At 43.3% G+C, this 11,611-nt stretch overlaps 1 protein-coding gene across 1 annotated transcript in view; it reads left to right on the top strand.

Moving 5' to 3' along the window:
- Positions 1 to 851: 851 nt before the first annotated feature.
- Positions 852 to 11,611, top strand: part of LVRN (laeverin) — a gene marked incomplete at its 3' end in the record, with an annotated part of 28,421 nt that continues 17,661 nt past the window's right edge. The window contains exons 1-3 of the mRNA XM_029284831.1: positions 852 to 1,483; positions 7,691 to 7,833; positions 9,690 to 9,865. Coding sequence (XP_029140664.1) covers positions 852 to 1,483; positions 7,691 to 7,833; positions 9,690 to 9,865 — 951 coding nt within the window. The remainder of the gene's footprint in view (positions 1,484 to 7,690; positions 7,834 to 9,689; positions 9,866 to 11,611) is intronic.

Genomic DNA, 11,611 nt, shown 5'->3' with positions numbered 1-11,611 from the left:
GAGGTTGCCTACCCCTGCACTAGAAGCTGCCTTCTCTAGAAGACCTGTGTGCTGAAGAGTTGGTTTAGACCAGGGGTCAGGAATTCTGGCTCAGGAATTGGCTGGCTCAGGAATTCTGGGAGTTGAAGTCCACGAGTCATAAAAGAGCCAAGGTTGACTACCCCTGCTTTAGACCTTCACGGACCAAAACCTCTCAGCATCCCCTTCTCTTCCGTGAAGAGTCCCAAGCTGACACGTTCAGTCCATTCTCGATTCCCATCCGCCCACTGCGCCTGCCGCTGCCTTCCAAAGGAAAGGAAGGACGGCGGACGAGAAGCCTGCCCCGCCGCTGCTGCTGGGTTACAAGCCGAGAAAAGCAACCCCCCCCCCCCAAGGCTTCCTCGGTCTTGCGGAGAAATAGGATAGCCCGGGGATTGGAAGGCGGCGGCGGCAGGGGGCTGGTGCTACCGAGACGTCGGGATGGGACTCTATGGGTGCGGCAGGACCTGCGCCGTCGAGCGCTTAGTCTAGAGTGCCCTCCTTCGGAGAGGCTCTCGGTCTAGAAGCGGGATGCAGCCTGTCGGCTGGCCCTTTCGGGAGCCCGGCTTTGCACGGAACCGAACCGAACTGCGTACTTCATTGGCCGAGTGGGGTTGCCGACGCCTTCGGTCCTGAGTTTAGAGAGAGGCCTCGACCCCCCCCCCGCCCCTCCCCTTCTCTACGGCTTCGCGAAAGCGACGCTCCACCTCTCCCCCTCCTCCCTCGCTCCCCCCTCCCCCTCCCGCTCTCCCCCTCCCGCTGTTATTTCGCCCCCCGCGTCTTCAGGCGCGGCTCTTCGCTCTTTTTCCGCGGAGGGGAAGCCGGGCGTCGAGATGGGCGTCAAGCTGCGCTCCGGCTTCTACCTGGGAAAGAAGTTCGCGCTGCTGCTGGCGCTGCTCCCGGCCGCCCTGCTCTTGGCGCTCCTGGTGCTGGCGATCCTCTACGGGCGTTGCGCCTGGGGACCGAAAGGATCCGACCCGCTGCTCCCGGGCGTTCCGACGACGCCCGGGGCCAACGCCAGCGCGGAGTCCGCGACGCGGCCCTCGGGGCCCTGGGATCAACCCCGCTTGCCCCGGCACGTCACGCCGATCCACTACTCGCTCCGGCTCTGGCCCCACCTGGCGCCCGGCCTCCCCGAGCCCCGCACGCACTCGGGACAGGTGAACGTCACGGTGCGGTGCCGCGAAGCCACCTCCACGGTGCTGCTGCACAGCGCCGAGCTGACTTACCGGGGCGCTTCAGTGTGGGGCCCGCTGGAGGAGGCGCCCGCCAACACCAGCCGCAGCATCCCGCTGGGGGAGGTGTGGGTGGCCCCTGCGAACCAATACCTGGTGCTGGAACTGCTGGAGAGCCTGAGAGCGGGCAGCCTCTACGAGCTGCGGTTCGCCTTTCAGGGGAAGGTTCAGCCGGGGCCGGACTACTCCGGGCTCTTCCTGAACACCTACGAGGACGAAGGCGAGAGCAGGTAGGTCTGGTCCCAAGGATGCCGCTTGCTCAGACCCTGAGCCGACAGGAGGGTTATAATAGGGCTACCTGTAATCCTGTCCTGCAAACTCGCTACCTGTAATCCTGTCCTGCAAAGAAAGGCAGAAGACAACATCTAGGGAGCTATTCTAAGGAAGGCCACGGTACCATAATCGTCATGCAGATCAATATCAATTTCTTTAAGAAAAGGATGCCCTGTTCCAAAATAGAATGAGAGGGATTTCGGTGACAATGCATCCAGCTGGTTGAACCAGATTATAACCCGTTTTTAAATTATAAAGGGTATTAAGTAACACTTCTGTGGTCAGCTGATACTCCCCGGAGTTGCCCAAGACCTTTCACTGTTGGCTACTTCTTGTTCCTTACTGGGGGGGGGGGGAAGATACAGGGTCGGACAATGGTGCAGCTTGATCATACAGGGTCTGAGGTTAATGCATGTATGGTCCAGCCAGCTGTATTGCTTCTGCTGTGAAGCACCCAATTTAGAACATTGAGAACATGGAACATAGAATAATAGAGTTGGAAGGAACCTCAGAGATCTTCTAGTCCCACTCCCTGCTTGAGCAGGAGATCCTATATCATTTCAGACAAATGGTTGCCCAGTCTTTTTTTGAAAGCCCCTAGTGCAGGGGTAGGCAACCTTGGCTCTTTTATGACTCGTGGACTTCAACTCCCAGAATTCCTGAGCCAGCATGGCTGGCTCAGGAATTCTGGGAGTTGAAGTCCACGAGTCATAAAAGAGCCAAGGTTGCCTACCCCTGCCCTAGTGGAACACCGACAAATTCTGAAGGCAAGCTATTCCATTGGTTGATTGCTCTCACCATTAGGAAATTTCTCCTTAGTTCTAGGTTGCTTCTCTCGTTGGTTAGTTTCTGTCCATTGTTTCTTGCCTTGCCTTTTGGCGCTTTGGAAAATAGATTGATCTGCTCATCTTTGTAGGAGCCCCTCAAATATTGGAACAGTGCTATTTTATTGTGAGTGGTGAGTGCTATTTTATTGTGAGTTGGGGAGATGTTTGGTAAAATTGATTAAAATAAAAAATGGGCATGCTTGAATTTGCTTTTTAAAACTTGTCAGCACTTTTCTAGATAAAAAGTGAGAGATCATAGAAAAAAATAAGCTTTGTAGAGCTGGGGCAATTTTTGCATTGTCAGTTTGAAACAATCTCAAAATTTCCAATGGAAAGAGTACATAACAGAGGCATGGATTACTCTCCTACCCTTCTGTAGTTGACTAGTGTAGGTTGTGCTAGTTACAGGGGTAGGCAACCTCGGCTCAGGAATTCTGACTCAGGAATTCTGGGAGTTGAAGTCCATGAGTCATAAAAGAGCCGAGGTTGCCTACCCCTGTGCTAGTAGGATGGAAGGTGGCTATCTCAGCTTTCTTCTCCCTCAGATCCTCTGCTTTTTGCACTCTGGTGCCCCCACTTTTCTGTCTAAATGTAGCTGCTTGGTGATTTCTGCTGCCATTGCCTGTCAGTCACATGGATCTTTTTACCTGATGTTTTCCCACAATAACCCTGGAATGTGAGACAGGCTATGCCATTACTGAAGAATAAAGCAAAAAAAATAATAATAGAGAAAAATAAAGTGGATAAAAACAAAACAAATTCTGTAGTGTAAGGCATGTGACAAGGCAGTCAGCATCTCTTTCTCTTTTAGAAAGACATTATTTTCAAAATGATGTATTTATTTTGTTAGATTTTTATCCTACCTACTCTATAAGTAACTCAAAGTGGAGAACTTACAGTATCTAACATTCCCTCCTCCTCTTATTTTCCCCACAACAACAATCCTGTGAGGTGAGTTGGGCTGAGAGACAGTGACTGGCCTAAAGTCACCCAGCCATGTTTTTCAAAAGCCTAAAATGGCACTAGAACTCGGAGTTTCTTGGTTTCTAGGCCAGCACCTTAACCACTGCATTGTTTATAAAGAAGAAAGGAATGTAAAAAATAATTTATCTTGTTGTAAGGATTGCACGTTTCTGTTGGAGGAAACAAACTTGTAACAAACTCTGCAAAATCACAGATAACATTTCAGAATAATCTCCTATAGAATGTGAGACAAGAGAGGCTTGGGGCAAATTACAGTCTGGGATGGACCCGTTAGTAGGAAAGGAGCAGCAACACTTAGCAAGATGCATTAAAACCTGAAGTCAAGAGGTTTGTTATTTATTTGCACAAGGTGAGCATTTTTTTTTATTTGAAAACTTGTTGAAATTAAAACAAATCGCCTTTTTTTTTTGTAATGCCCTTGACAATCCTTGTTGTTTTATACTTCTGAGCAAGTCAGACATAAGGTCAAATCCTCTCCTCACTTGCCAGTATGTTTGCTGTCCAAATAGCAGGGTGTTTTGAAACATGCTAATAACTAACCCACTCTTTCCTATCCTGGCACTCTCTAACTCATGTGCATCTGTTTATTCTTTCTTGGAATTGTCATCTGACACATCTGGAAAACACTAGGCTGGACCAGGCTCACCCTTTACTTATTTGAACAAATAGAAATTGTGAAGTATTATAGGTGGGGCTCACATATTCTGCTAAGTATGGCGTGTGGACTAATCTGCAGTTGACTGGATTCACATGTAGTGCTAATACATAACATAGAAATTGATAACTTTTTTGTAGCCAAAAGTAATACAGGTTCTCCCTATTTAACAACTATCCTGTTTAACAACTTTATGTGTGTTTAACAACTGTTTGTAATGGTGCTGAAAAAGTCACAATTGTTGCAGCATCCCTACAGCCATGTGACTGAGCTTTGAATACTTCACAACTGGCAGGCATTTCCCACCACAATCTTGCAGTCATATGATTGACATTTGCGACCTTTGCAGCATCTTGCAGTCATATGATTGACATTTGCGACCTTTGCAGCATCTTGCAGTCATATGATTGACATTTGCGACCTTTGCAGCTTCTCACAAGCAGAATCAATGAAGAAGCTGGCCGTAAAATTGCCAGTTATGATCATGTAATGTTTCGCTTAATGACCATGTCACCAAGCAATGGACTTGCTGGTCCCAAATGTGGCAGTTAAGTGAGGACTACCTGTACTTTTTTTCCCCCTGAAAACTGAGGACCACAATATAGATCAAATCATACTGTACCCAGTATGTGGAAGGGAGTTGGTGTTTTGAAGAAATTTGTGGGGATGAGAGAGAGAGAGAGAGAGAGAGAGAGAGAGAGAGAGAGAGAGAGATTCCTCCTGTAATTTAATCAGTGAAATTGCCATGCTTTACCATGCAAAGCTTCAGAACTCCAGATGTATACAAGTCACTTCCTATATATATATGAAATTATCAGACAACCGTTTAAGATGCATTTAAACATACCGGTAAACTGTAACACAAACCACAAGGAATATGGAATGTATTGTGATGGAAAAACAATGAAATGAAGCTAGAAATTCTCTCCACCTTCCCCCCCCCCCGCCACTCTGGCTCTCCCACTTGCATAGATAAAATAAGATCAGCTTGAGGCTGCTACAAGATCCAAGAACAGTGAAGTTTCTGCTGTCCCTAAAGCCCCTTGAATGCTATCGCAGCAAAAACCACGAGGAAGCCCTAATCTCTTCACGAACAGATTTGTGTGGGGCGGAGGGCAGCCTCCATGAAGAAACTTTGCTAACAAGTTGAGAAATGGTGGGCGTTCCACGCTAATCTGGCGTGCGAGTTGCCTGCTGATCTCCATGTTCCTTAACAATTGGAACCCCTCAGCTCGCCTGTCGCGAGGACGAGGCTTTGGTTATTCAATAGCAAAATAACGTTTGTTTTCTTTGTTTAACATGAATCTTCTCCACATTTTGTTTATGAATCAGATTTCTTAGACTTCCCATCTCTCAATCCCAAAGAATTTCTTCTATTGGTTGGGGGTCCCTGTTTCTTGGAAAGAATAAAAAGTTGCAATCAGCGGTGCTTCCTTTCTTTGGCAAATTTCCACCACATCTTTATCCATAAAGCGCTCTCTCTCTCTCTCTCTCTCTCTCTCTCTCTCTCTCTCTCTCTCTCTCTCTCTCTCTCTCTCTCTCTCTCTCTCTCTCTCTTTCTCTCTCTCTGGGTGTGTGTGTGTGTGTATAATTTATGACTAAAGAGAAAGTAAAAATGAATGAAAAATTGGGACATGTTTAAAAGTCTCTGCATGTATTTTTTTAAGCCTTTGTCCTTGGCTGTATATTTCTCCACTTTTTGTATTGGAATTAAGATTGAAAAGTGAGAATTTTCACTTAAACAAAACAAGTCGGTATATTTACCCTGATTCCATATGCTTTAAAGCAGAGGTCCCCAACCTTTTGGGCACCAGGGACCAGTTCTGTGGAAAGAGCTTTTTCCATGGACCGGAGGGTGCGTGGTTTTGTGTGCTGCCTGCATTTTGTGGATGGGGCTTTGCTTGTTTGTGTGGCCCTGTAGCTGGCATGCCACGGCCCAGTACTGGTCCACGGACCGGGGGTTGGGGACCCCTGCTTTAAAGCACCTCAGCTTACCATTCACCTAAAGAGAAATAGCATTTTTGAAACCAAGAAAGACTCTTCATTTCTTTAGAATAATTTTTACTGAAACTAAGGGTTAACAAATATACTTTGAGAAGTAGCATTCATAATGCCAAATACAAGGGCATGTGCTTGATACAGTGTTTCAGCAAACCAGATGGTAACTCCCCTGGCACTTTATTTGTATAATATTTCATGCCACCCACCATTAAAACCTTCAAAATTATGAAGCATGAAACTTAGTATGGAACATGTTCCCTTCTTTGGGTGGTAAATTGGACTTGAAGTGGCAAGTCGGGGGAGACAGGTGCATTCCCATCTCCAACATGGGAAAGAACAGGCTGAAGTGAATAATGCCAAGTTAGATGCACTGTTTGTTCGCCAATGTTCTCCATCAGCTCCTATGAGAGTTCCTACCTCCAGATAGGCAGGAAGGGAAGCAGGAAAGCATCACCTCTGAAGGAATCGGGTTATGATCTGAAGATCCTTCTGAATTCATGGTTTCTGATATAACAAATAAAAGCCTATATAAAAGGGCCTTTGGTTGGTATAAAATTTATATCCTTACCTGGTTCCATCATTGAAATATATACTGTGGGCCCTGCAACCGTTACCTTGTGTTTATAGTTTTTACAGTTTTGACCAATAAACTATACCTACAGGACTACCTGCTCTATCCTGAATCACTCCAACCTATTTGATCATATATGAAAAAAAATACTTCCATCATTCATCAATCAATGAAATCTCTGAGGAAGATACAGAAAATGGAGCTGATCCAAAGAAATTTTAACCCGTTCAGGGCTATGTTCTGTTTGATTTATTTATTTTTCTTATTTCACTGTTATAAAGTTGCTTTGAGTCCTGATGTCAAGCTTGTGTTCATTAGATCTTTTGTGCAAAATCTGGTCTATTTGTCTTATGTTAAATCCAGAGGAGCATTGCTGGCAGATGATAGTAGGTATCACTTTTGGAGGAAGAACATTTGAAGGCACCTCTAACTTTGTGTATATGGTTGTTGGGGCCTGTGATCATGCTGTTGCTATAGATGAAGGTGCAAAGTAGATATCTGGGGTTCTTGCAGTGTCTGGTTCCAAACTTGGCATCATTCGTCTGTTGCTCCTTGTTGCTTATGAGGATCAGTTTCAAGTATGGGCCAGCAAGCCATTACCTAAGAAAGTTTTCAGTATTGTCTGTAGCTTATTCATGCATTTGAATGCCTTGAGTTGTGATAGGTGATAATCAGTGATGTTTTGCTGTTTCTGTTTCTGTGATCTGTCTTTTAATATGTCCTTCCTAGGAATTATCTGGCTTGACTGTTTTTACTATTGGATTTGATGGTGGGTGATCAAACTCTGGTTTAATTTCATCATTGATCATCTTGGTTAAGTGAGTCAGAACAAATGTGGTTGTAGTGTAAAGCCCGAATATAGATGGTGGATTAGGTGATTTGTACTGAATGGAAGCTGGATGGAAGCTGGATGGCAATCTGTAAGTTTCTTGTATATTGTGATGTTTATGTCCCATGTATCACTTTATGATGACATCAAGGATTTAAGGCTATGTGTACATAACTTCATTTGGTACTGGATTGGATTAGAGCAGCACCATCTTGAAGGTATCTATGCAAATATCTGGTTTTGCTTGCATGATTGTATTAAAATGATTCAACTGAATTCTATTTGTATTCTAATTAGGTGGATAATTGTTTCACAGCTACAACCAACAGCTGCAAGATATGTTTACCCATGCTTTGATGAACCTGCAATGAAAGCTACCTTTAATATCAGCATTGTTCACCATCCCAGCTATGTGGCACTTTCCAATATGCCAGCTTTAGGTAATTAATATAAATAAAGTCTTATCTGAGCACAGATCCTGCTAGTTTCATGAACATACAATTTTGTAGCTTTCTTAGTAGCAGTAGGGAAATGTTAACACTGTACATGTACATTCTGTAATGTTTTTTCCACTTCAAGTTTGGACTATAGTTATGGAAAATCCTGATCATCTCCCATCCAATTACTAATCAAGTCCATTCTTGTTTAGCTTCCAAAGCCAAACAAGATGGCCATATTATGTTACGCAGGTTGAAGCAACAATAGTATCATAGTTAAACAGTAAGATGCTTTGGATATGTAAAATCTGAATTCCAGCACATTGAAAACTGAACTATTTGCTCAGCTCCTATATCCCCCCCTTTATTTTCATGTGCTTTGCTTTCCCAGTGTTTAACAGCAATCACATCTGGAACAAATTCTATCTCAATGAATTCTGCTATAAATACCAAAGAAAGTAGCACTAGATTGGGAAATTAAATATCCTTCCAACTTGACGTTGCTTATAACAAGTGTTTCCTGCTACTGTACTGGAAAAATACATTTATAAGTACAATAATATTTATTCTCAGAATAATTTTGGTAGAAAATAGAAGCTAGATTTACACAGTATCTACAACACAGGAAGCCCTTTCATATATGATTCTGATTCACTAGCTTCTCTTGCAGATGCTTCAAGTTGGCTGTGTATTTGTTTTTTCCTCTAAGAAGATAAAGGTTGCTTTCATGAGAGATGGATATTGGGGAGTCTGCTTTCATGTTATCCCCATGTCAGCCATGAGGTTGGCCATGGTGTGAGAGAGTGATTGATCCAGAATCAACTAGTGAGGTTCCATGACTGATGGTGGATTGGAATATCACTCCCTATGTAACCTTTATACCAGGGGTCCCCAAACCCTGGTCCGTGGATCAGTATCGGGCTGCGGTATGCCAGCAACTGGGCCACACAAACAAGCAAAGCCCCATCTGTGGGATGCAGGCAGCACACAAAACCATGCCCCCTCAGTCTGCGAAAAAAACCTCTCTCCACAGAACCGGCCCCTGGTGTTCAAAAGGTTGGGGACCTCTGCTTTATACCACAGTGGCTGTCTTTGAAAAATGTGTTTATGAAAGAGGTTAGGAATTGTATTGCAGAGTTTGGGCAGACAATTAATTATCCTAAGGTGTGGATTTCAATTATCTTCTGTGCTCTGAAAAAAAAAAGAATATTGGTATATTATTGGTAAAAGCAAATATATTGTGCCTATCTTGCCCATCAGTATGTAGTATGATGGAAGCAGGCAACTTTTTTTGTGTAATTGCACTTATTGGGCTTTTGAAATTTTAAGGTATTTCAGGCTTAGCCCATTACTTTTGACTGACTTTATTTTTTAAAAGATGATGTTTCCCCTCCCCCCCTTCCATAACTGCTGAAAATCTTGTTGCTGAACTTGATAACCATGGTTTTGGGATTGTTGGGAGTGGAGACAAAATTAGTGCTGGGAGGACCTGACATGGGCTATGGATTCCTCAATTCTGCAATGCAATATGAAGTATATGGAAAGTAATAAACTACACACTTCATACTTATTTATGAAGTATTTTATATATGTAGTTAACATAAGAGCCACTTTGATGTAGTGATTAAGGCATCAGATTAGAAACTAAAAGATGAATTCTAGACGTAAAACCAGCTGGGGGACTTTGGGGCGAGTCACTTTTTCTCAACCCTGGGAAGAAGGCAACGGTAAACCATTTCTGAAAAATCTTGCAAAGTAATTGGGGATTCATCCAGGCAGTCACCAGGAGCCAAAAAATGACTTGAAAGTACAAAAAAAAAGCTAATATATATTTGGATTGCTTCTTTATTTTTAAATAGATGCATCTGAGTATAAAGATGTGAACAACAGTGCACTGAGTGCTTTGATGAATGAAACTACACCAATTAACTGGACTATCACAACATTTGAAACAACACTGAAAATGTCTACGTATATCACTGCTTTTGTGGTCTGTAAGTTTGATTATGTCACCACAACTGAAAGAGGCAATCAGGTAAATAAATGTCTTGAGGTTACATATCAGTATGTATTTGCATTTGTGATTAGGTTTTGTGTTACACCAGACATTCCTAAATTTAATTGATTCAGTAACATATAAATGGCATAAATCAGTGAGAAGCACAATGCAATTCTCGAGATTTTCCCTTCATACAAAATATTATAATAAATGAATAGGCAGTTAACATGTTGTAAAGCAAAGCACCAGTCTCTAAAACAGGTTGGCAACTTCATGACCTGTGGACTTCAACTCCCAGAATTCCTGAGCCAGTCAGAAGTCCACAGATTGTAAAATTGCCATACTTGCCCACCCCTGCTCTAAGTTCATCTTTATTTGCAGCAATTACTTTGATACCTACAAAAATCTCACTTGCATGATAGAATTCTGAATAGTTTACCTGTGGTAAACATGTTTGCGTGTTTGCTTTGACCCAGCCTTGCCTCAGATTAAGACCAGATGATGCCTTAAGACCAGATGATGCTCACCAATGTTGCCCCACTCTCAAGCCATGAGATGGAAAAAAATATATTATCAGACAACACCTTCAAAACAAAATGCTTAAACCTTTTTTACTCCTTGTGTGAAAGATTTTTTTTTAACAATGCAGATTAAAGTTGAACACAGCAAATAAGGACAATTACTTTTTTTTTTTTTTTACTAAACTTGAGGGTGGCAATGAAAGAGTTAAGAGTATCATAGACAGGGGAAAAACTGTAATACCTTCCCTTTCCTTGGTGCCCTGAGCTTGTTTTTCTTAATGATTAATCCAGGACTGTCTTGCCAGTTTAAAGATGGTTGGAAGCAAACTTGATTTTTACCCATGCTTAAACTGAAATTATACTTTGTGTTAAACTAACATTTAGTTTGATACAACTGCCCTATCCCCAAGATCATGTTTTTACAGATTTCTAAATATCATAAGGGTTGGGGAGGATATTGTTCTGGAGAGCTGGCACCTTAAGAGAGAAAAAAAAATCCTGGATCCTATAAGACAGGGGTCCCCAACCCCTGGTCCATGGACCAGCACTGGTCCACAGCATGTCAGCATGTCCACACCGGTCCGCACAAACAAGCGATGCAGGATGCAGGCAGGACGCAAAACCACGCCCCCTCTGATCTACGGAAAAACCTTTCTCTACAGCACCGGTCCTTGGTGCTCAAAATGTTGGGGGCCTCTGCTGTAAGATATGACACAGTTTAATGAGTGGGACTTGCAGTTTACCTACTTTACTTGATTGTACCAGATGGGAAAAACAGTTGGAATAAACAGTCCCTACACCAGGGGTGTCAAACTCGCAGTGTCACGTGATGTGTTGCGACGTATCACGACTTTTTTTCCATTGCTGGCAATGGGGTGGGTGCGGTTTCGCTATGATGCATCCGGACTGTGGACCGGCAGTTTGACACCCCTGCCCTATACCATGAAGTGTTGCTATTGTATCTCAACCCTTTGTAAAAGGTATTTATGGTTCCGAGTGTTGACTGAACCTACCTTCTTATTGTTCATTCAGTAAATAAAGTTACATGCCTTAGTCACAATTCATTTGGGCTAGTGCAATTTGCTATACTTGAGATTATGCTTGAAGAATCTGTTAGAAGCTGCAATTGGTCCAAATGGAACAGCTTGAGTAGTTAATTAGAGATGCCTCTTGATTTCACTGAATGAAACCATCACCACATTGATTGTCATTTAGTTTCCAGTGCAATTCAAGCAGCATCAAAGCTTATCTTAAAAGCCCT

The sequence above is a fragment of the Protobothrops mucrosquamatus genome, unplaced genomic scaffold (assembly GCF_001527695.2).
Source record: "Protobothrops mucrosquamatus isolate PMUCROS unplaced genomic scaffold, P.Mucros_1.0 scaffold996, whole genome shotgun sequence".
NCBI classification, from domain to species: domain Eukaryota; kingdom Metazoa; phylum Chordata; class Lepidosauria; order Squamata; family Viperidae; genus Protobothrops; species Protobothrops mucrosquamatus.
Note: the sequence above shows the minus strand (reverse complement) of the source record. Positions and strands in the feature narration are given on the sequence as shown.